Genomic DNA, 26256 nt, shown 5'->3' on the forward strand with positions numbered 1-26256 from the left:
GACAGCGCCCGCCCAACTCCGGCACGTCACCAGACAGCGCCCAGTCGCGTCGGGAACGCAATCCACGCGCACAGCAACGCGGTGACATCAGAGCATGTGGTGGGCGACGTCTGCCTCAGACGCCAAGCTGTTGTGAGTGCGGGTGCTGTGCAATGGGCGAGAACGGGCCTGGGAGGGCGAGCGGCGGCTGCTGCACAGTATCCTCAGCCGACTGTACCAATACGGTAAGGACGGCGTGTGGGTCTGAGAGGAACTTAACCCCCCGGGTGCTCTCTCTCTTACTCCCCCCTCCCCCCCCTCCAGGATGCTCTCTCCCCTCCCCCCCCCCAGGTGCTCTCTCCCTTCCCCCCCCCCCCCACCCAAACCAGGGTGCTCTCTCCCCTTCCCCACCCCCAGGGTGCTCTCTCTCCTCTTCCCCCCTCCCCCCCCCCCCCAGGGTGCTCTCTCCCCCGCAGGGTGCTCCCTCCCCTTCCCCTCTCCCCCCCCCCCCCCCCCCGGGTGCTCTCTTCTCTCCCCCCCCCCCCCCCCCGGGGGTGCTCTCTTCTCTCTCCCCCCCCCCCCCCCCGGGGTGCTCTCTTCTCTCCCCTCCCCCCCCGGGGTGCTCTCTTCTCTCTTTCCCCCCCCCCCCCCCGGGGTGCTCTCTTCTCTCTTCCCCCCCCCCCCCCCGGGGTGCTCTCTTCTCTCCCCCCCCCCCCCCCCCCCCCAGGGTGATCACCCCCCCAGTAACAATGTTACATTGTTATATCGTATCACATTGTTAAATGGAACTACTTTGGTATGGTGTAGTTATATTGCTATGTGGCACACTGTGCACAGGCAGTGCACAGTGCAGCATCGGACATCTTGTATCACTCCGCACCATGCGGCAGCACTGTAACAAAGAAAGAATACAGCAGTAAAAGCACTAACTAAAATGAACTAAAAGTGTCTAATATTATAGTGTGGGGGACTGCGGTCTCCCGCGTAAAGAAATAGGCAACGCAGCGAGCTACAAGAAATAGGTCTTTACTCCAACTCTCTCAATACAGTACTGAATTCGTGAAGCCCGCGAACCTGTGTTTGCGTGGGTTTCCTCCGGGTGCTCCGGTTTCCTCCCACAGTCCAAAGATGTGCGGGTTAGGTTGATTGACTATGATAAATTGACCCTTAGTGTTAGGGGGATTAAATACGTGGGATTACGGGGATATGTGTTGGTGTAGGGGTTACGGGGATCGGGTGGGATATGTGTCGGTGCAGGCTCGATGGGCCGAAATGGCCTCTATCTGCATTGTGGGGATTCTGTGTGATTCTGTGTGACTCACGGATTGGTCACCTGCTGGAACCTGAATGGTTTTCCTTCTAACAGCAGCAGGCAAGTCTGAACGTGCCTTATTCCTCTCAGCTTGCAACTGTCTTGCGGGGGGAGGGGAATACAGCAGTTAAAAGGGGATTATACAGGTTTATCTACATACACACAGTGTTTCCCCAATGTGGCAACATACGCCCCCCCCCCCCCCCCCCCAGAATCCTCGTTAACTGTAAAAGTCAGTCTCTGCGGAGGTTTGACCAAGCGGCCATAGCGGCTGTAGTAGCCATCTGGCGTGTGAGGAGGGCTGTCTGGGAGGTCGGCCGGTTGGTTCGTCGGCTGGTCTGCCAGTGGGCTGGCTGGATGGGCTGCCGGCGAAGGTGGGGCGGCGGCCGGGAAGTAAGGTTCTGGCGTGTCTTGGTCCTCTTGTGGGGCCGCCGCCAACGCGGGAGGTCTGCCCCGCCGCGGGGGAAGAGCCAGCCGAAACGGGAAGCTAAGGTCCAGGTGCGCTGGTTTGAGGTGGTCTACTGCAATAAGGTCCGGCTTCCCGCCGACATCGATAAGAAAAGCTTTGTCCCCCGTCTCCAATACTGGGAAGGGGCCAGTGTATGGTGCCTGCAGCGGGCCTCTGTGCGCATCCCGGCGCACGAAGACGAACTCCGCATGTTGTAAGTCTCGAGGCACGTAGGACGGCTGCGGGCCGTGTTGCGAAGTGGGCACTGGACGGAATTGCTGGGCCGCGTCCTGGTGCAGGGAAAGCTGTCTGGCGGCCGACCATGGCTCCGTTGTCAGGGGGAGGAAGTCACCTGGTACTCTGAGCGGTTGGCCGTAGACCATCTCGGCCGCAGAGGCGCGGAGGTCCTCTTTGGGCGCAGTACGCAATCCCAGGAGAACCCAGGGTAGTTTGTTGATCCAGCTGGTGTCGGCCAGGCTGGCGCGGAGGGAGGCTTTCAAAGAACGATGAAAGTGCTCGCAGAGCCTGTTGGCCTGCGGGTGGTAGGCTGTTGTCCTGTGCAACTTGGTGCCGAGGCTGGCGATGATGGCATTCCACAAGTGGGAGGTGAACTGGGGGCCTCTGTCCGAGGATATGTCGGTCGGCACGCCGAACCGGGCCACCCATGTCGAGACGAATGCTCGCGCAACGTCGGTCGTGGTGGTGGAGGCGAGGGGAACCACCTTGGGCCATCTGGTGGTGCGGTCGACGATCGTGAGCAGGTGTGTAAAACCGTGCGACGGCGGCAAGGGGCCTACCAGGTGGACGTGGTCGAAACGCCTCTCGGGCACCGGGGAAACACTCCAATGGCGCCTTGGTGTGCTGCTGGACCTTAGCGCGCTGACACAGCACGCATGTGTTGGTCCAGTCTCTCATATCCTTGTGGAGTCCAGGCCAGACGAACTTGGCGGACATAAGTTTCTGAGACGCACGCATCCCTGGATGTGAAAGGCCGTGGATGATGTCAAAAACTCGCTTGCGCCAGGCGGATGGAACGACCGGCCTAGGCGAGGGGACTGAGACGTCGCACAGGAGGGTTGTGCCGGCTGCGTGGAAGTGAATGTCGGCCAGGGTGAGGCTGGTAGTTGACGTCCTGAGGGCCTGGATCTCCGCGCCGGCAGCCTGGTCTCTCGCCATGCTGGCGTAGTCGACGCCCAGGTGCACTGCGTGGAACGAGGGTCTTGAGAGGCAGTCGGCCACCAAATTGTCCTTGCCGGCGACGTGGCGGATGTCCGTGGTGAACTCCGAGATGAAGTTGAGTTGGCGCTGTTGGTGCGCGGACCAGGGTTCGGTTACTTTGGCCATGGCGCAAGTGAGCGGCTTGTGGTCCACGAATGCGGTGAACGGCCGGCCTTCCAGAAGGAAACGGAAGTGCCGGATTGCCAGGAACAGGGCTAGGAGCTCTCTGTCGAACGTGCTGTAGGCCTGCTCGTTCTTGCGCAGCTGTCGGCTGAAAAATGCCAGTGGCTGCCACGCGCCTTCGACCCACTGTTGCTGGACGGCGCCGACGGCGTAATCCGAGGCGTCCGTGGTGGGGTGGGCCAGTAGTGTGGCGTTGGCCAAGGCGCTTTTGGTCTGGTGGAAGGCTGTCGCCATCTCGCTGGCTCTTTGCCCGTTTTGCCCCTGGTGGCTTCGTAGAGGGAGCGCATGAGTGCAGCGGCCTTGGACACGAACCGGTGATAGAAATTGACCATCCCCAAAAATTCCTGCAGCGCCTTAACCGAGGTGGGCTGGGGAAAGTCCGCCACCGCCTGCACCTTGGAAGGTAGGGGAATGGCTCCCTTTGGCGAGATTCTGTGGCCGAGAAAGTCAATTTGGGCTGCTCCGAACTGGCATTTGGCTGGGTTGACGATTAGCCCATGTTGGCTGAGGCGCTGGAAAAGGGAGCGCAAATGCGCGATGTGCTCGGCCTTGCTGGTACTGGCCACGAGGATATCGTCCAGATAGATGAACAGGAAGCTCAGGTCCCGTAGGACGGAGTCCATGAGCCGTTGGAAGGCCTGTGCGGCGTTCTTAAGCCCGAAGGGCATGCGCAGGAACTCGAACAGTCCGAAGGGGGTGATGACCGCCGTCTTCTGGACGTCTGCGTGGTGGACGGGGACCTGATGGTAGCCGCGAATCAGGTCGACCTTGGAAAAGACGGACTTTCCTGCTAGGTGTGCCGAGAAGTCTTGGATGTGCGGAATGGGGTATCTGTCGGGCGTGGTGGCGTCGTTGAGCCGTCTGTAGTCGCCGCAGGGGCGCCAGCCACCGCCCGGCTTGGGCACAATGTGGAGGGGGGACGACCAAGGGCTGTTCGAGCGGCGGATGATGCCCAGTTTTTTCATCGTGGCGAATTCTTCCTTGGCCACCGCCATCTTGGCTGGGTCCAGGCGTCTGGCTCGAGCGAACACTGGTGGTCCCGTAGTGGCGATATGGTGCTCGACCCCATGTTTGGCTGCCGCGGCTGAGAAGGTCGGTTGTGTGAGCCTTGGGAAATCTGCGAGTAGGCGGGCGTAGTCGTCATGCGCCGGGGCGGAGCAGGACCCGACGAGGGCCGGGCTGTTGCTCTGCTGGCAGGCCAGTGAAGCGAAAGTTGCTGCGTCGATCAGGCGCCTGTCGCGGACGTCGACCAGGAGTCCGTGGGCGCAAAGAAAATCAGCGCCCAGCAAAGGATGTGCCACCGAGGCGGTCACGAAATCCCACGTAAATCGCTGGCCGTTGAAACAAACCTCGGCCCGTCGCTTTCCGAAAGTAGCGATGGCTGCGCCATTTGCCGCCACGAGGGGTGGGCCGCTGCGGCCTGCCTGGATGTCGAGCTGGGAGGCAGGAATTATGCTGCATTGGGCTCCGGTGTCACAAAGGAATCTGCGCCCTGAAAGAGAGTCGGTTATGTACAGCAGTTTACCTGCGGTGCCGATGGCCATCGTGGTGGCGGGGGTGCAGTCGAGCGGGCCTAGGCGGCGGCGCGGGGCTGGTGCGTTGGGCCGGGTGGCCATCTTGGTTTGATCGAAAGAGCAGGGTGCTCTGCAGCGTTGGGCCTTGTGGCCGAAACGCGCATGGTAGTAGCATAGTTCTGCGGCCTGGCGTGGCGGCGCACGCTCGGTGGTGTCGGGGAGCCTCGCGGCTGCACAGCCGAGTTGGGTGACGGCGAAAACTTTGTCCGCGGCGGCTGCCAGTTGTACGCAGTCCGTGATCGGGGACCCCGCGAGGGCAGTCTGTACCTGCTGAGGAAGCAGGCTGAGAAAGGGCCTGAAACACAAAGCACTGCGGTTCAGAGCCCAGGAGCGCAAGCATCCGGCTCATCAACTGGGTCGGGGTAGAATCGCCGAGGCCTGGTAGTGAGAGAAGCCTGCGGGCCCTCTCCTCCTTGGACAGGCCGTAAGCCTGCAGCAAGCGGCCCTTAATGGTTGAGTACTTGCTGGTCTGTGGTGGGTTCCCCAGCAGGTCGAGAACTTCGGCGGCGGTAGAGCTTGCTAGTGCTGAGACTACGTGGAGGTACCTTTCTTCATCGTCTTGAACCCTGCGAAGGGTGAATTGGGCCTTCGAGTGCGTGAACCAAGCTGGTGCTTGGTGTTCCCAGAAGGTGGGGAGCTTCAAGGACGCGGCGCCGGCCGACATCAGGCTGCTGCTGGTTGCCATCGGGTCGTTGCTGGCCTCTGTAGGGCTGCGTGAGTCGGGGGCTTCGGCCGCCGACATTCGGGGTCACCAATGTGGGTGACTACGGTCTCCCGCGTAAAGAAATAGGCAACACAGCGAGCTACAAGAAATAGGTCTTTACTCCAACTCTCACAATACAGTACTGAATTCGTGAAGCCCGCGAACCTGTGATGACTCACGGATTGGTCACCTGCTGGAACCTGATTGGTTTTCCTTCTCTCAGCAGCAGGCAAGTCTGAACGTGCCTTATTCCTCTCAGCTTGCAACTGTCTTGCGGGGGGAGGGGAATACAGCAGTTAAAAGGGGATTATACAGGTTTATCTACATAGTGTTTCCCCAATGTGGCAACGCCACAATAGTATATAAGAACACAAGGAGACACAACACACTCTCCCTCACCACCACCCCCCTCTCCCCCTCTCTCTCACACTCACTCTCTCGCTCTCTCTCTCTCTCTCTCTCCCTCCTTTTTCTCTCCTTTCTCTTTTTCCCCCCCCTTCCCCCCGGTGCTCACTCTCTCTCTTCTTTTCCCCCCCCCCCCCCCTGTAATCTGCTCCTGTCCCACAACCCACCCCCCCTCTAATTCTGCCCTTTTGTGCATTCCTGATTTTAATCAGTCCACTGTTGCTGGCTGTGCCTTCAGCTGACTGGGTTCTAAGCTCTGGCATTCCCTCCCTAAACCTCTGCTATTCTGCCTCTCTTTGTTTGACCAAGCCTTTGGTCATCTGCCCTAATATCTCTTTATGCAGCTCAGTGTCTTTTTTTACAACACTCCTGTGAAGCGCCTTGGGACATTTTACTATGTTAAAGGTGCTATATAAATGCAAATTGTTGTCTCATCTGAAAGACACTACCTCCATCGCTGCAGCGCTGCCTCAGTACTGCACTTGGGAGTGTTGGCCTGGATTATGTGCTCATGCCTCTGGTATGGGACTTAAGCACATCACCTTATGACTAAGGGGTGAGAGCTACCACTGAGCCCCGGTATTTACCGTGAGATCTTTGCGATTCATCTCCTTTCTATTTGACCCAAAGAGTTTGCATTTATACAGCATCTGATCACAGCCTCAGGACGTCCCAAAGCCCTTCATCGCCAATGGGTTATTTTTTCCAGTCACTAGCGTATGTAGGTAAATGCACAGCTATTTTGCTCCCAGCCTCTCTTTAATATATTTGAAATTGACTATTGCAGGAGAAGCTGCAGTGGGTGGAAAGAAGACACAGGGAGAAAAAACAAAGTTGAAAGGGAGAAAAGGCAAGCAAAAGGAGCCTGAAGAGAGGACGCTTTGCTCAGAGGCCCAGCCTGTGCCTTGCAGCACTGCAGTGCTCAGAACAAGTGATTCGCTTACCAAGAAAGCAGCAAGCTCATCCTGTGGGCCTCCAAAGTGTCTTGTCCAGCTGCGTGCTGAGCTTCTTGATTCTGTGGGCGACAGCACGGTGCTTGTGAAAGCAAAGGGAGAAAAAGTTCCTGATAACAGGATTGTCGCCATCAGTGGAAAGAGGCCAGCGGAGGTCGTAACCTTTACTGGTTCTCGGAAGAGGAAGTCGCTCCCACCGGATACGGACAAGGACAGTCAAGTATGCTTATCATAGAATCATAGAACGGTTACAGCACAGAAGGAGGCCATTCGGCCCATCAAGCCTGTGCCGACTCAGCTAGTTCTACTCCCCCGCCCTTTCCCCGTAGCCCTGCAATTTTGTTTCCTTCAGGTACTTATCCAACTCCCTTTTCAAAGATAAAATTGAGTCCGCCTCCACCACGCTTTCAGGCAGTGCATTCCAGATCTTAACCACTCGCTGTGTAAAACATTTTTTCCTCATGTCGCCTTTGGTTATTCTGCCAATCACATTAACTCTGTGTCCTCTGGTTCTCGACCCTTCTGCCAATGTGAACAGTTTCTCTCTATCTACTCTGTCCAGACCCCTCATGATTTTGAACGCCTCTATCAAATCTCCCCTCAATCTTCTCTGCTCCAAGGAGAACAACCCCAGCTTCTCCAGTCTTATAAATGTAACTGAAGTCCCTCATTCCTGGAATCATTCTTGTAAATCTTTTCTGCACCCTCTCTGAGGTCTTCACGGCCTTCCAAAAGTGCAGTGCCCAGAATTAGACTCAGTACTCCAGTTGGGGCCAAACCAGTGTTTTATACAGGTTCATCATAATTTCCACACTTTTGTACTCTATACCTCTATTTATGAAGCACAGGATCCCGTAAGCCTTTTTAACTGCTTTCTCAACCAGACATGCCACCTTCAACGATTTATTTATGCACATATACCCCCAGGTCTCTCTCTCTTCATGCACCCTTTTTAGGGTTGTACCATTTAGTTTATATGTCCTCTCCATTCTTTCTACCAAAATGCATCACTTCACACTTTTCTGCATTAAATTTCATCTGCCACGTGCCACCTGTCTCTGTCTTCTTGAAGTCTATCCCTATCCTCCTCACTGTTCACTATACTTCCAAGTTTTGTGTCATCTGCAAATATTGAAATTGTGTTTTGTACACCCACGTTCAAGTCATTAATATATATCAAGAAAAGCAGTGGTCCTAGAACCGACCCCTGGGGAACACCACTGAATACCTTCCTCCAGTCCGAAAAAAAACCATTCACCACTACTGTTTCCTCTCACTTAGCCAATTTCGTATCCATGCTGCCACTGTCCCTTTTATTCCACGGGCTTCAACTTTGCTGGCAAGCCTATTATGTGGCACTTTGTCGAATGCCTTTTGGAAATCCATGTACACTATGTCAACCACATTACCCTCATCAAAAAACTCGATCAGGTTAGTTAAACCCGATTTCCCTTTAACAAATCAGTGCTTGCTTTCCTTAATTAATCCACACTAATCCAAGTGACTGTTAATTTTGTCCCAGATTATCGTTTCTAAAAGCTTCCCCACTACCGAGGTTAAACTGACTGGCCTGTAGTTGGGTTTATTTTTACACCCTTTTTTGAACAATGATGTAACATTTGCAGTCCTCTGGCTCCACCCCCATATCTATGGAGGTTTGGAATATTATGGCCAGTACCTCCACGGTTTCCGCCCTCAATTCCCTCAGCATCCTAGGATGCATCCCATCCGCTCCTGGTGATTTACCTACTGTAAGTACAGCCAGCCTTTCTAATACCTCTATCAATTTTTATCTTATCAAGTGTTTCTACTACCTCCTCCTTCACTATGTCTATGCCAGCATCCTCTTCCTTGGTGAAGATGCAAAGTACTCCTTTAATACCTCAGTTATACCCACTGCCTCCATGCATGGGTCTCCTTTTTGGTCCCAAATCAGCCCCACCCCTCCTCTTACTGCCCTTTTACTTTTATATGCCTGTGGCTCAGTTGGTAGCACACTCTCATCTGAGTCAGAAGGTTGTGGGTTCAAGTCCCACTCCAGGGACTTGAGCACATAATAGGCTGACACTCCAGTGCAGTACTGAGGGAGTGCTGCACTGTTGGAGGTGCCGTCTTTCGGATGAGACGTTAAACCGAGGCCCCGTCTTCTCTCTCAGGTGGACGTAAAAGATCTCAAGGCACTATTTTGAAGAAGGGGTAGGGGTGTTATCCCCAGTGTCCTGGCCAATATTTATCCCTTGATCAACATAGCAAAAACAGATTATCTGGTCATTATCACATTGCTGTTTGTGGGAGCTTGCTGTGCGCAAATTGGCTGCCGCGTTTCCCACATTACAACAGTGACTCCACTTCAAAAAGTACTTTATTGGCTCTAAAGCGTTTTGAGACGTCCGGTGGTCGTGGAAGGCGCTATATAAATGTAAGTCTTTTTCTTTCTTTAGAAGACTTTTAGATTACCTTTTCTGTTGGAACATAAGATATCGGAGCAGGAGTCGGCCATTTGGCCCTTCGAGCCGGCTCCGCCATTCAATAAGATCATGGCTGATCTTCTACCTCATCTCCACTTCCCTGCTCTATCCCCATACCCCTTGATTGCCTTAATATCCCAAAATCTATCGATCTTGGTCTTGAATATACTCAATGACTGAGCCTCCACAGCCCTCTGGGGTAGAGAATTCCAAAGATTCACCACCCTCTGAGTGAAGAAATTTCTCCTCATCTCAGTCCTAAATGGCCGACCCCTTATCCTGAGACTCTGACCCCTGGTTCTACACTCCCCAGCCACGGGAAACATCCTCCCTGCACCTACCCTGTCAAGCCCTGTAATAATTTTGTATGTTTCAATGAGATCACCTCTCATTCTTCTAAACTTGAGAGAATATAGGCCGAGTCTACTCAATATAGGCCTAGCCTACTCAATCTGTCTTCATAGGACAACCCCCCATCCCAGGAACCAGTCTAATGAACTTTTGTTGCACTCCCCCTATGGCAAGCATCTCCTTGCTTAGGTAAGGAGACCAAAACTGTATATAATACTCCAGGTGTGGTCTCACCAGGGCCCTATATAATTTCAGTAAGACGTCTTTACTCTTATCCGCAAATCCTCTTGTAATAAAGGCCAACATGCCATTTGCTATCCTAATTGCTTGCTGTACCTGCATGTTAACTTTCAGTGATTTGTGTAGAAGGACACCCAGGTCCAACATTTCCCAATCTCTCTCCATTTAAAAAATACTCTGCTTTTCTATTTTTCCTACCAAAGTGGATAACTTCACATTTCTCCACATTATATTCCATCTGCCATGTTCTTGCCCACTCACTTAGCTTGTCTATATCCTCTTGAAGCCTCTCTGCATCCTCCTCACAACTTGCATCCCCACCCAGCTTTGTATCAGCAGCAAACTTGGATATATTACATTTGGTCCCCTCATCCAAATCATTGATATAGATTGTGAATAGCTGAGGCCCAAGCACTGATCCTTGCAGTACCCCACTAGTTACAGCCTGCTGACCCGAAAATGACCTGTTTATTCCTACTGTTTTCTGTCTTGTTAACCAATCCATGCTAGTATATTACCCCCAATCCCATGAGCCCTAATTTTGTTTAATAACCTCTTGTGTGGCACCTTATCGAATGCCTTCTGAAAATCCAAATACACCACATCCACTGGTTCCCCCTCTTATCTATTCTGCTAGTTACAACCTCAAACAACTCTAACAGATTTGTTAAACAGGATTTCCCTTTCATAAATCCGTGTTGACTCTGCCCAATCCCATTATTATTTTCTAAGTGCCTTGTTACCACATCCTGAATAATAGATTCTAGCATTTTCCCTACTACTGATGTCAGGCTAACTGGTCTGTAGTTCCCCATTTTCTCTCTCCTTAAATATTGGGGTTACATTTGCTACCTTCCAACCCGCAGGAACCGTTCTACAATCTATGGAATTTTGGGAAATGACAACCAAGGCATCCATTATCTCTATAGCCAAATCTTTCAAAACCCTAGGATGTAGGCCATCAGGTCCAGGGGATTTATCGGCTTTCAGTCCCATTAATTTCTCCTGAATTCTAAAATCCTCCCAATCCTCAGGCTTACTACTCCTTTGATCTAATACTATCTTTATCTTCTCTTGTTAGCCACGGTTGGACCACTTTTCCTGTGGGGTTTTTGTGCCTTAAAGGAATGTATATTTGTTGTAAATTATGTATTAATTCTTTAAATGCTAGCCATTACTCGTCCACTGTCAAACCTTTTAATGTATTTTCCCAATCTACCTTAGCCAACTCCCCCCTCATACCTACATAGTTTGCTTTGTTTAGATTTAAGACCCTAGTTTTGGATTTAACTAAGTCACTTTCAAACTCAATATAAAATTCGATCATATTATGGTCACTCTTCCCAAAAGGCCTCTTTACTACAAGGTTATTAATTGACCCTTTCTTGTTGCACAATACTAGATCTAAAATAGCCTGTTCCCTAGTTGAATACAATAACAAAATACTGCGGATGCTGGAAATCTGAAATAACAACAGAAAATGCTGGAAATATTCAGCAGGCCAGGCAGCATCTGTGGAGAGAGAAACAGTTAACGTTTCAGGTCTGGGACCCTTCATCAGAACTGGAAAAAGCTGGAGATGTAACAGATATATGTAACAGCAGGTGCAGAGATGGGGGGGGGGGAGGTTTAGGAGGGGAGGGAGGAATTGAAAGAACATCCTGTACTTTTGTAAGAGGCAGGAAAGATAAAATGTTGCAAATGGGAATGGCAAAAATCATACAGCATGAAAAATGGGGGCAGGGATAATTATCTGAAATTGTTGAACTCGATGCTGAAAGGGGAGGTGAGGGGAAGATGTGTTTGGTGGCGGAAATGGCAGAGGATGATACGTTGAATGTGGAGGCTGGTGGGGTGACAGGTGAGGACAAGGGGAACCCGATCGTGGTTCTGGGAAAGAGGGGAAGGGGTGAGAGCAGAAGTGCGGGAAATGGAACGGACACAGTCAAGGGCCGTGTCAACCACAGTAGACGGGAATCCTCGGTTGAGGAAAAAGGAAGACATGTCGGAAGCACTGGTATGGAAGGTGGCATCGTCAGAACAGACGCGGCGGAGACGGAGAAACTGGGAGCATGGAATAGAGTCCTTACAAGAAGCGGGGTGGGAGGAAGTGCATCTCCGAGTTTTCCCTTCCCTTCCTTGACTTCTCCATCTCCATTTCTGGCGATCGGCTTTCGACAAACATCCACTACAAGCCCACTGACTCCCACAGCTACCTGGACTACACTTTCCCCCCCCACCCTCGCTCTCTTTCTCCCCCCCCCCCCCCCCCCCCACCCTCGCTCTCTTTCCCCCCCACCGTTCACTCTCTTTCCCCCCCCCACCGTTCACTCTCTTTCCCCCCCCCACCGTTCACTCTCTTTCCCCCCCACCGTTCACTCTCTTTCTCCCCCCCCCACCGTTCACTCTCTTTCCCCCCCCACCGTTCACTCTCTTTCCCCCCCCACCGTTCACTCTCTTTTCCCCCCCCCCCCACCGTTCACTCTCTTTCCCCCCCCCCCCACCGTTCACTCTCTTTCCCCCCCACCGTTCACAGCTGCTGTGATTGCTGTTGCAATGACAGAGTTCTGTTTTGGTGCCCTTAAATGTTGAATTAATTATTTTTAATTTTTACACATTCAGGTGGAAGAAACTGGTGAGCAGAACAACACAAAACAAAAAGTATTTAATTTGGAGAGGGTAAGTCTTGTATCATCATTATTGTAGCATACAGACTCCATCAGATCATTGTTCTTTGCAGAAGCACAACAAAATCTCTTGACCTTCCCCTGGCTGTGCATCTCCTGAAGGCTGAGGAAGGTCCACAGACATGGGATGGGAGCACCAACATTGCTGGCCTTTGGGTGGGCTGAGTGGTCTAAGTGAAATGCCACCCCTATGATGTGCAGCTCTGTGTTCTGACCCTTGTGTTGTATTTAAACTTATGATGATCGGCAAAAGAACCAGAAGGGAGATGAGAATTTTTTTTAGGCAGCAAGTTATTACGATCGGGAATGCGCTGCCTGAAAGGGTGGTGGAAGCAGATTCAAGAGTAACTTTCAAAAGGGAATTGGATAAATACTTGAAAAGGAGAAATTTGCAGGGCTATGGGGGAGTGGGGCTAATTGGATAGCTCTTCGAAAGAGCAGGCACGATGGGCTGAATGGCCGCCTGTCCTGTATGGTTCTATAATGGTTAATCAAGGGGAGGTGGGGGAGAAGTAAGTGCACAGTTCCCTGAAGGCTGTGTAGGTAAAGACCAGTGTGTAGCTGAACCAAAGTCCCAGGTTCAATTCCAGGCCTGTGATGGGTTTGGTGGTCGCAACCATAGAGGGTTGCTGCAATTGGCCTCCTCGCTGGGGGGTGAACATTGGATAGGTGCCCACTCCTGATTGTTCCCAGTTACTTTGACTGCAAAACGTGCGCGTGTAGTCCTCATGGTGTGGACAGCATTGCATTCAGTTGGTGTTGCACCCCATGGTCGACTAGCCCACCCTGGCTTGCATGAGAATAATGGCAGTTTGGGCGAAGCATGCAGGGCACCCATAGATCATCACCCCAGTTGGAGTCGCTCCCTCTCAGCGGGGAAATAACATTCAAAATAAAGAAACCAGAGTCTCACACTCACCCCTTTCCCCTTACAGGCCCGTCTGGAAGTGCACAGATTTGGTATCACAGGATACAGAAAAGAACAGCAAAGAATGTTTGAACAAGAGCGAGCTGTTATGCTTGGTGCTAGGGTATGTTGCATGTGTGGATATTTGTTTGTGATCTCTTTATGAATTGTTTGTGCCAGCCATGGCTCACTTGGTAGCACTCTCGCCTCTGAGTCAGAAGATTGTGGGTTCAAGTCCCACTTGAGACTTGAGCACGAAAATCGAGGCTGACACTCCCAGTGCAGTACTGAGGGATTGCAGTACTGAGGCACTGTCTGAGATGCTCTCTTTCGGATGAGATGTTAAACTGAGGCCCTGTCTGCCCCCTCAGGTGGATGTAAAAGTTCCTATGGCACTATTTCAAAGAAGAGCAGGGGAGTTCTCCCTGGTGTCATAGAATCATAGAAATTTACAGCACAGAAGGAAGCCATTCAGCCCATCTTGTCTGTGCCGGCCAACAGCTATCCATCCTAATCCCACTTTCCAGCACTTGGTCCATACCCTTGCCGGTTATGGCACTTCAACTGCATATCCAGGTACTTTTTAAATGTAATGAGGATCTCTGCCTCTACCTCCCTTTCAGGCAGTGAGTTCCAGACCCCCACCACCCTCCTGGGTGAAAACATTTCTCCTCAAATCCCCTCTAAACCTCCGACCAATTACTTTAAATCTATGCCCCCTGGTTATTGACCCTTCTGCTAAGGGAAATAGGTCCTTCCTATCCACTCTATCTAGGCCCCTCATAATGTTATACACCTCAATTAGGTTTCCCCTCAGCCTCCTCTGTTCCAAAGAAAACAACCCCAGCCTATCCAATCTTTCCTCATAGCTAAAATTCCCCAGCCCAGGCAACATCCTTGTAAATCTCCTCTGCACCCTCTCCAGTGTAATCACATCCTTCCTGTAATGTGGTGACCAGAACTGCACGCAGTATTCCAGCTGCGGCCTAACAAGTGTTTTATACAGTTCAAGCATAACCGCCCTGCTCTTATATTCTATGCCTCGGCTAATAAAGGCAAGTATCCCATATGCCGCCTTAATCACCTTATCTACCTATCCTGCTACCTTCAGGGATCTGTGGACATATACTCTAAGGTCCCTCTGATCATCTGCACTTCTCAGTGTCCTACCATTGAAAGTATATTCCATTGCCCTGTTAGCCCTCCCCAAATCCATTTCCTCACACTTCTCCAGATTGAATTCCATTTGCCACTGTTCTGCCCACCTGACCAGTCCATTGATATCTTCCTGCAGTCTGCAGCTTTCTTCTTCATTATCAACCACACAGCCAATTTTTGTATCATCTGCAAACTTCTTAATCATACTTCCTACATTCAAGTCCAAATCATTGATATATACCACAAAAAAAAAAGGACCCAGTACTGAGCCCTGCCGAACCTCACTAGAAACAGCCTTCCAGTCACAAACGCCCTTCGACCATTACCCTTTGTTTCCTGCCTCTGAGCCAACTTGCCACTTTGCCTTGGATCCCATGGGCTTTTTTTTACTTGTAGGACCTTATCAAAAGCCTTTCTAAAATCCATATAGACTACATCAATATCACTACCCTCATCGACCTTCCTTGTTACCTCCTCAAAAAATTCAATCAAGTTAGTTAGACACGACCCTCCCTTAACAAATCCATGCTGTCTGTCCCTGATTAATCTGTGTCTTTCTATATGAAGATTTATCTTGTCCCTCAGAATTTTTTCCAATAATTTTCCCACCACCGAGGTTAGGCTGACTGGCCTATAATTACTCGGTCTATCCCTTTCTCCCTTTTTAAACAACGGTACCATGTTAGCAGTCCTCCAGTCTTCTGGCACCACACCTGTAACCAGAGAGGATTGGAAAATGATGGTCAGAGCCTCTGATATTTTCTCTCTTGCTTCTCTTAACAGTCTGGGTTACATTTCATCCGGGCCTGGGGATTTATCCACTTTCAAAGATACTAAACCCCTTAATACTTCCTCTTTCACTATGTTTATTTCATCTAATATTTCACACTCCTCCTCCCTGATTGCAGTGTCTGCATTGTGTCCCTCTTTTTTGTGAAAACAGATGCAAAGTATTCATTGAGAACACAGGTTACCTTTATGGGCCCTACTCTTACTTTCGTTATGCTCTTGCGCTTACTGTATTTATAAAACATCTTTGGGTTTTCCTTGCTTTTACTTGCCAATATTTTTTCATGCCCTCTCTTTGATTTTCTAATTTCTTTTTCAATTTCACCCCTGCACTTTCTATACTGCTCTCGGCTTTCTGCAGTATTGAGTCCTCTGTATCTGTCATAAGTTTCCCTTTTTTTCTTTATCCTACCCTGAATGCCCCTTGACATCCAGGGAGCTCTAGATTTGTTAGTCCCACCCTTTTTCTTTAAGGGAACATACTTGCACTGAATCCTCACTATCTCCTCCTTGAATGCCTCCCACTGCTCTGATACTGATTACCTTCAAGTTTCTGTCTCCAGTCCACTTTGGCTAAATCACATCTCCGCTTAGTAAAATTAGCTTTTTCCCAATAGAGAACTTTTATTCATGGTCTATCCTTGTCCTTTTCCATAACTATGCTAAATCTAACTGAATTATGATCACTACCACCAATATGCTCTCCCATTGATACCCTTTCCAACTGCCCAGTTTCATTCCCTAAAACTAGGTCCAGAACCACACCCCTCTTTCGTTGGGCTTGCTACGTACTGGCTAAAAATGTTCTCCTGAATGCATTTTAAGAATTCTGCTCCCTCTATGCCTTTCACACTAATTTTATCCCAGTTAATATTAGGGAAGTTGAAATCTCCTACTATTACTGCCCTATTTTTGCACGTATCAGAAATTTGCCTACATATTTGCTCTTCTATCTCCCTTTGACTGTTTGGAGGTCTACAGTACACTCCCAGCAGTGTGATTGCCCCTTTTTTGTTTTTCAGTTCAACCCATGTAGCCTCATTTGATGATCCTTCTAAGATATCCTCCCTCCTCACAGCTGTAATTGAGTTTTTAATCAATATTGCGACCCCCTCCTTTTTTATCCCGTCTGAAAACCCTGTAACCAAGAATGTTGAGCTGCCATTCCTGCCCTTTCAGCCATGTCTCAGTAATAATAGCTATAATATCAAACTCCCATGTGTCTATCTGTGAGCTCAGCTCATCTGTTTTACGTTGAAGTATATACCATTTAGTACTGCCAAACTCCCTTGTCTATTTTCTAGCCTTTGTTTCTTCTGCCCACCAAACTCGCTTACTAATTTTCTGCCTTCCCTTTCCAGCTTTGTTTCTCTCCCTTCTGAATCCACTTTCTGGTTCCCATCCCCCTGCCAAGCTAGTTTAAACCCTCCCCAACAGCACTAGCAAACCCTGCCGCAAGGATGTTGGTCCCGGTCCTGTTGAGCTACAACTCGTCTGGCTTGTACAGGTCCCACCTCCCCCAGAAACTATCCCAATGTCTCAGGAATCTAAAGCCCTCCCTGCTGCACCATCTCTCCAGCCACGCATTCATCTGCTCTATCCTCCTGTTTCTGTACTCACTAGCATGTGGCACCAGGAGTAATCTGGAGATTACTACCTTTTTGAGGTCCTGCTTTTTAATCTCTTTCCTAACTCCCTAAAATCTGCCTGCAGGACCTCATCCCTCTTTCTACCTGTCATTGGTACCGATGTGGACCACAATCTCTGGCTGTTCACCCTCCCCCCTCAATGTCCTGCAGCCGTTCAGTGACATCCTTGACCCTGACACCAGGGAGGCAACATACCATCCTGGGGTCTCATCTGTGGCCGCAGAAACGCCTGTCTATTCCCCTAACTTTCAAATCCCCTACCACTATTGCTGTTTCGCTCTTCTTCCTCCCCAGCTGTGCAGCTGAGCCACCCATGGTGCCGTGGACTTGGCTCTGACTGCACTCCCCAGAGGAACCATCGCCCTCACCAGTATCCAGAACTGAATACTGGTTAGCGAGTGAGATGCACTCCAGGGACTCCTGCACTACCTGCCTGGTCGTCCTATTCTGTCTGGCGGTCACCCATTCCCTCTTTGCCTGCACACTCTTAAGCTGTGGGGTGACCACTTCCAGAAACGTGCTATCCACGTAACTCTGTCTCGCGGATGCACTGCAGTAACTCCAGCCACCACTCAAGCTCAGAAACCCGAAGCTCGAGTTGCTGTAGCTGGTGACACTTCCCGCACAAGTGGTCGTCCAGGCTACAAGAAGCATCCAGGATTTCCCACATGGCACAGGATTTGCAATTCATGGGACTGAGTTGCCCTGCCATGCCTCTATATATTATACTATGAACTACCTTGACAGAAATAAACTTAAAAACTTAACAAAAAACACTCAGTGTTCTCCCTCTATTAATAGGCTATGAACCACTTAGTAGAAATACACTTAAAACTTAGCAGAAAATACCCACCAGCTACTTGCCAATCAGCTCCCTTGTGCCGACATCACGTCTGAATTCTGACGTCACTCCTGTGTTGAGTTTCTCTCGCCGACTCTGTGCCTCTCGCAGGTCCGCCACTCCGCTCCGGTCCCAGGCCTCCTCACCGCGCTCCTTTTATCCTCCTCTCGCCGACTCTGTGCCTCTCGCAGGTCCGCCACTCAGCTCCGGTCCCAGGCCTCCTCACCGCGCTCCTTTTATCCTCCTCTCGCCGACTCTGTGCCTCTCGCAGGTCCGCCACTCAGCTCCGGTCCCAGGCCTCCTCACCGCGCTCCTTTTATCCTCCTCTCGCCGACTCTGTGCCTCTCGCAGGTCTGCTCAGCTCTGGACAGTGTCCTGGGATTTATCCATCAACCAACATCACTAAAACATTATCTGGTCATTATCACATTGCTGTTTGTGGGATCTTGCTCTGTGCAAATTGGCTGCTGCGTTTCCTACATTACAACAGTGACTACACTTCAAAAGTACCTCATTGGCTGTGAAGCGCTGTGGGACGTCCGGTGGTCATGAAAGGCGCTATATTTCTTTTTTTATCTGCTGCAGTTCCCAATATTGACTCTTTCCTCCGGTATGCAGTCACTGTTTGCATCAGAGATCGATGGTTTCTGTATTTAAGATGTTGATCTCTGCTCTTCATCCGGTTTCTAAAACTTCGAGCGCAACAGTAGAATAGAGCTCAGATGTCCAACCCTTTGTCCTGGCACTCCAGTCTATCAAGCTCCGGCAACTCAGTCCTATTTCCATTTATATTTCCTACTTGCTGCTTTGTCCTGTTTGAATTTCATGGGCCTGGAGGTTTGGAAATGGCTGTGAATCCCAAATTAGATACCAAGATCTGTTAGTACTGACAACTTGGAATATAGGCAAATGGGAACATAGGGTTGGGGTGGCAAAGAGAGTTAACATAGAAACATAGAAGATAGGAGCAGGAGTAGGCCATTCGGCCCTTCGAGCCTGCTCCACCATTCAATGAGATCATGGCCGATCATCCAAATTCAGTACCCTGTCCCTGCCTTCTCCCCATATCCCTTGATCCCTTTAGCCTCAAGAAATATATCCAACTCTTTCTTGAATATATTTAATGAACTGGCCTCCACCGCCCTCTGTGGCAGAGAATTCCACAGGTTCACCACTCTCTGGGTGAAGAAATTCCTCCTCATTTCAGTCCTAAATGGCTTACCCCTTATCCTTAGACTATGACCCCTGGTTCTGGACTCCCCGGCCATCCGAAACATCCTTCCTGCATCTAGTCTGTCCAGACCTGACAGAATTTTATAGGTTTCGATGAGATCCCCTCTCAATCTTCTAAACTCCAGTGAGTATAAGCCCAATCGACACAATCTCTCCTCATACGTCATTCCTGCTATTCCCAGGTATCAGCCTGGTGAATCTTCGCTACACTCCCTCCATGGCAAGAACGTCCTTCCTCAGGTAAGGTGACCAAAACTGCACACAATACTCAAGGTGCGATCTCGCCAAGGCCCTGTACAATTGTAGCAAGACATCCTTGTTCCTGTACTCGAACCCTCTTTCTACGAAGGCCAACATACCATTTGCCTTCTTAAACACCTGCTGCACCTGCATGCTTACCTTCAGCGACTGGTGCACAATAACACCCAGGTCTCTCTGCACTTCCCCTTCTCCCAATCTATTGCCATTCAAAAAATAATCTGCCGCCTTGTTTTTGCCACCAGAGTGGATAACCTCACATTTATCCACATTATAGTGCATTTGCCATGTTTCTGCCCAATCACCCAACCTGTCCGAATCGTACTGGAGTTTCACGACATCCTCCTCACAGCTTACCCTCCCACCCAGCTTTGTGTCGTCTGCAAATTTGGAGATATTACATCCAATTCCCTCGTCCAGATCATTAATATATATTGTGAACAGCTGGGGTCCTAGGACCGATCCTTGCGGTACCCCACTAGTCACTGCCTGCCACTCGGAAAACGACCCGTTTATTCCAACTCTTTGCTTTCTGTCCGCCAACCAGTTCTCTATCCAAGTCAATACCTTGCCCCCAATCCCATGTGCCTTAATTTTGCACGCTAATCTCTTATGTGGGACCTTATCGAAAGCCTTCTGAAAGTCCAAATACACCACATCCACTGGTTCTCCCTTATCTATTTTACCAGTTACATCCTCAAAAAATTCCAGTAGATTAGTCAAGCATGATTTACCTTTTGTAAATCCATGTTGACTTTGTCTGATCCTGTCACTGCTTTCCAAGTGCTCTGCTATTACATCTTTTATAATAGACTCTAGCATTTTCCCCACTACCGATGTCAGGCTTACCGGTCTATAATTCCCCGCTTTTTCTCTACCACCTTTTTTGAATAGTGGGGTAACATTAGCTACCCTCCAATCCATGGGTACCGTTCCAGAGTCTATCGAGTTCTGGAAGATGACCAGCAATGCATCTACTATCTCTAGGGCCACTTCCTTAAGTACCCTGGGATGTAGACCATCAGGCCCTGGGGATTTATCGGCCTTCAGTCCCATCAATTTTCCTAACACCATTTCCCTACAAATACTGATTTCTTTCAGTTCCTCCCTTTCATCAGACCCTATGTTCCCTGGCATCTCTGGGAGGTTATTTGTGTCCTCCTTTGTGAAGACAGAACCAAAGTATGTATTTAGTTGGTCTGTCATTTCCTTGTTTCCCATTATAAATTCCCCTGATTCTGACTGTAAGGGACCTACGCTTGACTTCACCAATCTTTTTCTCTTCACATATCTATAAAAGCTTTTACAGTCAGTTTTTATGTTCCCTGCAAGCTTACTCTCATATTCTATTTTCCCTTTCTTAATTAATCCCTTTGTCCTCCTTTGTTGACTCCTAAACTGCTCCCAATCCTCAGGATTATTGCTTTTTCTAGCCAATTTATATGTCCTCTCCTTGGATCTTATGCTATCCCTAATTTCCCTTGTTAGCCACGGTTGAGTCACCTTTTTTGTTTTATTTTTATGCCAAACTGTAGCTCATCCATTCGGTCTTTGAATGTTTGCCATTGCCTATCCACCATCAACCCTTTGAGTGCCATTCCCCAATCAATCCTACCCAACTCGCTCCTCACACCATCGTAGTTTCCTTTATTTAAATTGAGGACCTTTGTCTCTGAGTCAACTACTTCATTCTCCATCTTAATGAAGAATTCGATCATATTAGGATCGCTCCGACCCAAGGGGCCTCGTACAACAAGATTGCTAATTAATCCTTTCTCGTTACATAATACCCAGTCTAAGATGGCCTGATCTCTGGTTGGTTCCTCGACATATTGGTCCAGGAAACCATCCCGTAAACACTCCAGGAATTCCTCCTCCACAGTGTTGTTACTAATTTGGTTGGCCCAATCTATATGTTTAATTTCCCTTTTAATGCCATCCCCAACCTCCGCCTTACTGTTTGGAGGTCTATATACCACTCCCACTAATGTTTTTTCCCCCTTAGTATTTCTCAATTCTACCCATACAGATTCCACATCATCAGAGCTAATATCCTTCATTACAATTGTATTAATCCCTTCTTTAACCAGTAATGCTACCCCACCTCCCTTTCCTTTTTGCCTATCTTTCCTGAATATCGAATACCCCTGGATGTTGAGTTCCCAGTCTTGGCCATCCTTGAGCCACGTTTCCGTAATCCCAACCAAATCATATTCAAATCTAAGATTCTATAGTATGCGCTTATGTGGCCCACAGACAGAAAGCTTAAACACCATGCCGCCCCCACAATCCGAGGGGTTGTTCATATATGCAAGCAAGCCATGTGTTTATTTCAGTGTCAACCGTGGCTCAGTGGGCATCACTCTCATCTCTGAGTCAGAAGGTCGTGGGTTCAAGTCCCACTCCAGAGACTTGAGCACATAATCCAGGCTGAGGGAGTGCTGCACTGTTGGAGGTGCCGTCTGGTCTCTATGGCACTATTCGAAGAAGAGGAGGGGAGTACTCCCATGTCCTGTATAATGGGTCCCAGGTATACATTATACACGTATCTAGAACATTCACATAATGCATTCACGCATTGTATCCATATATAGGAAATTCACTTGTACCTGGCTGGTGTGTAGGAAATTTGCACACTAACTAGTTCCTTTTACTGTTTTGTTTCTGTTTCAGCCCCCAAAACGTGAATATGTAAATTACAAAAGTTACCAGGAAACGATGAGAAATAAGGTCACAGCAAAACGTGAGAAAATGGTTAGTGCTGTTTTATCGATGGGCTTATTTTCAGCTGAGTATCTTGATCCTGAACTTTTGTCTGACATTGCCGTTCTTGTGACACGAGCTTCAGAATATAGTTAAATAACAACCCATAGGGTCTTGCTGATTTGTAATGTTGTTTATTGGTTAAGAGCCAGCTCACAACAAATTTATTCACTTGTGTTTCCAAATCTTTCCTTTTTCACTTTAGAACTCAAAATCGGCACTTTCAAGGAAAAAGAAAGAAGAGGAAAGGTGAGTTTGTGGGGTGTGGGAGAGGGTGAACGTTTAGTGCTCTTATTTAAAACTGTCTACTTAATTCTCATGGTTTTCCTCCAAAATCTAATGTTCATTGTGTGTGTCTCTCGTTTTCTCCAATATTCCCCCACGCCCCCCTCAAAGCTCATCTCATCCAATTTTGTATCTCAGGATACATTTCTTGCTCCCTCAATTCCCATTAAACACATGACCACCCAACTTCCCTCCCTCATCCATACCCCCCCAAAACACACTTGCTGATATTGTAAATGGTTCCCTGCCCTCAGGCAGTGTTGCCTCCCTTTCATAATCACCATTTTCCAAATCCACTTCAAAGGACCCATTCTTTTGACCCCGCTTCCACAGACACTAACGACACCCAGCTCTGCCTCTCTCAACCTCTCCACTGCCTTTGTTGTCAGACAGCTTGTCCGACATAGCCTTTGATGAGCTGCAATTTCCTCCAGCTAAACGGTCGAATAACCGAAGGCATCATAACATTACCACCGACTCCATCCCCTTCCTGGCCACTGTCAGAGGCAGAACCAGACTGTATGCAGACACCAAGCTGAGCTTTCAGTCCCATATCCTCTTCAGGTGGCAGCCTTGCCTCAGTGGTAACACTCTTGCCTCTTAGTCAGAAGCCACGCTCCAGAGGCTTGAGCCCATAATCTAGGCCAACACTCCAGTGCAGTACTAAGGGAGTGCTGCACTGTTGGTGTCGTCTTTCGGCTGAGATGTTAAACTGAGGCCTCGTTTGCCCTCTCAGGTGGCTGTAAAAGATCCCATGGCACTATTTCGAAGAGCAGCAGCAGAGTTCTCCCCAGTGTCCCGACCAATATTTATCCCTCAATCGGCACCAAAAACAGATTATCTGATCATTTATCGCATTGCTGTTTGTGGAATCGTGCTGTGTGCAAATTGGCTGGTACATTTTTTCATATTCATTCTTGGGATGTGGGCGTTGCTAGCAAGGCCCGCATTTATTGTCCATCCCTAATTGCCCTTGAGAAGGTGGTGGTGAGCCGCCGCCTTGAACCGCTGCAGTCCGTGTGGTAAAGGTACTCCCATAGTACTGTTAGGGAGGGAGTTCCAGGATTTTGACCCAGTGACGATGAAGGATCGGCAATATACTTCCAAGTCAGCATGGTGTGTGACTTGGAGGAGAACTTGGAGGTGGTGATGTTCCCATGCGCCTGCTGCTATTGTCCTAGGTAGTAGAGGTCGCAGGTGTGGGAGGTGCTGCCAAAGAAGCCTTGGCGAGTTGCTGCAGTGCATCTTGTAGATGGTACACACTGCAGCCAGTACACACTGCAGCCATGAGATGCCGGTGGTGGAAGAAGTGAATGTTTAAGGTGGTCGATGGGGTGCCAATCAAGCAGGCTGCTTTGTCCTGGATGGGGCCGAGCTTCTTGTGTTGGAACTGCACTCCTCCAGGCAAGTGGAGAGTATTCCATCACACTCCTTACTTGTACCTTGTAGATGGTGGCAAGGCTTTGGGGAGTCGGGAGGTGAGATACTTGCCACAGAATACCTAGCCTCTGACCTCTTGTTGCCACAGTATTTATGTGGCTGGTCCAGTTAAGTTTCTGGTCAATGGTGGGGGGATTCAGCGATGGTAATGCCATTGGATGTCATGGGGCAGTGGTTAGACTCTCGCTTGTTGGAGATAGTCATTGTCTGGCACTTAAGTGGCAGCTATCATTCATGCCACACATCAGTCCAAGCCTGAATGTCGTCCAGGTCTTGTTGCATGCGGGCATGGACTACTTCATTATCTGAAGAGTTGTGAATGGCATTGACACTGCAGTCATCAGCGAACATCCCCATTTCTGACCTTATGTTGGAGGGAAGGTCATTGATGAAGCAGCTGAAGATGGTTGGGTCCAGGACACTGCCCTGAGGAACTTCTGCAGCCATGTCCTGGGGCTGTGACGATTGACCTCCAACCACCACATCCAGCATTACAACAGTGACTACACTTCAAAGTACTTTATTGGTTGTAAAGCACTTTGGGATGTCCTGAGGCTGTGAAAGTTCTTCATCATAAACACCACCTACTTCTACCTCTAACTTCTCTCACCTCTGCCCATCTATCACTGAAACTTTCAATACCTTTGTGACCTCCGGCCCCAATTCCAATGCTCTCCTGGCCCTGGGCTCCCATTTTCCACCCTCCATGAACTTGAGCTCATCCAAAACTCTGTTGCACCAAGTCCTACTCACCCATCAGTTTTGTTCTCGCTGACCTAAATTGGCTCCTGGCCTCCCAATGCCTCAAATCTCATCCTTGTATCTGCCCTGTCCCCCCCGCGGCCCATCTCTAAAACCTGTACCAGCCCTACTGCCACTCGCTCTCATTCCTCTGACTCTGGCCTCTCGTGCATGCTTCCCTCCCTTTTGCCCCACCATTGCTGCCTGTGACTTCAGCTTAAGACCCACACTCTGAATTCTCTCCCTCAATCTCTTGGTCTCACCACCTCTCTGTCCTCAACCTACCACTTGGACCAAGCTTTTGACCCCTCCTCCTAATCTCTCCTCTTTGTGCTCAGTGTCCATTTTATTTTTCCCTTCCACCTCCGTAAAGTGCCTTGGGATGGTTTTCTACATTAAAGTCACTATATAAATGCAAGTTGTTGTTAAATCCAGATAACTAACTTGGATCGATGGGACAATCCTGCAATTAACCTCTGCTGGATAGAAATATCAAGTTGTGTGAAGAACTGACATTAACCCCTCCCAAATTAACTGGGATTTGGTTTCCACAGGAGGAACAGGAAGTCTGAAATACTCCCTACTGGGCAGGTGGGAAGATTTAAAAATGGAGCGCTGATTCTCAGCGACAGTGATATCAAGAGAATCAAAACCAGATCCAAGTCAAAACGTGTGTAATTTTGTACAATTTCCAAAAATATGCAAAAATAAATTGTCATGAAATAAATGTTGTGCAGAATGCAGCATTCAGATGGGTTCAGTTGTGTCTATTTTTGTTGCAGTTTGGCGATTAAATCTCAAAGTTGCTACATTTGTGATTTTTAATTTTTGTTATGTGATCAAGCCTCCTCGAGCTCACAGGCAGGATTCAATAAGCTGTTTTGGGAAACTGACATCAAAAGAGTATAAATTGGAAAGGTCACCGTGCAAGTTAATGGGACCCAACCAAGGAAATCTTATTCACAATGCAGGTTCATCAGATGATCCAAGTGGATTGTGATCACCAGGAGCCTCAAGCTAAATGGCTGCCCATTCTTTCATTAGGAGAATCGTAGCCTTCAATACCTCAATAACTCCCTGGAGTAAGCTGAGAGTTAGCCCTTTCTGCTAAGTGTATCAAGTGGTGTGCTGCAGTCTTTCCAGTTTGTGCTGGTGTGGGGAAATGCCATGATTTATACAAAAGACCTAACCTAGGACACAAGGCAAGTATATCTGACCACTCCCTTCACAGTAATTATTGAATGTCTCATTATCTGAATCCACATTAACCCTGATACAATACATGGGGTGGTGGGGGGAAGAATCACAAATAGTACAATTTGTGTGGTTTTATTTTTTCAGGTATCATGTATGTAAAATAAAAAATAGCAGTGGCTTGTCAGGGGTTGGATGAGTTTTATTCTGGGTTTTCAGTTATGTTAGTGGTCTGTGCTCAGTTTATGGTCTCTATTTGGAAAGGGACTGAGATGCTTCATCCTAATCTTCAGCCTTGGCTCAGTGCTTACACTCACCTTTGAGTCAGGTCATGGTCAAGTCCCACTCGAGACTTGAGCACATAATCTATGCTGACACTTGAGCATAACTGAGGGAGCGGTCTTGTCAGGTGAACGTAAAAGATTCCATGGCACTATTTCAAAGGGCAGGGACACATTTTTTAATCAAACAAGCCTA

The 26256-nt window shown here is 49.1% G+C and overlaps 1 protein-coding gene across 1 annotated transcript; it reads left to right on the top strand.

Annotated features, from left to right (window-relative positions):
- Positions 1-136: 136 nt before the first annotated feature.
- On the top strand, positions 137-25335 carry fsaf1 (40S small subunit processome assembly factor 1; the record flags this gene model as incomplete). The annotated part of the gene is made up of 7 exons (XM_085996754.1): positions 137-224; positions 6610-6995; positions 12457-12513; positions 13457-13552; positions 22030-22110; positions 22325-22368; positions 25140-25335. Coding segments are annotated over 7 exons (876 nt in total), but the record flags the coding sequence as incomplete, so codon positions are not given.
- Between the last annotated feature and the right edge of the window lie 921 nt (positions 25336-26256).

Source organism: Somniosus microcephalus, chromosome 9, assembly GCF_052327205.1.
Source record: "Somniosus microcephalus isolate GS21.2 chromosome 9, FLI_Smic_1.0, whole genome shotgun sequence".
Classification (NCBI taxonomy): Eukaryota; Metazoa; Chordata; class Chondrichthyes; order Squaliformes; family Somniosidae; genus Somniosus; species Somniosus microcephalus.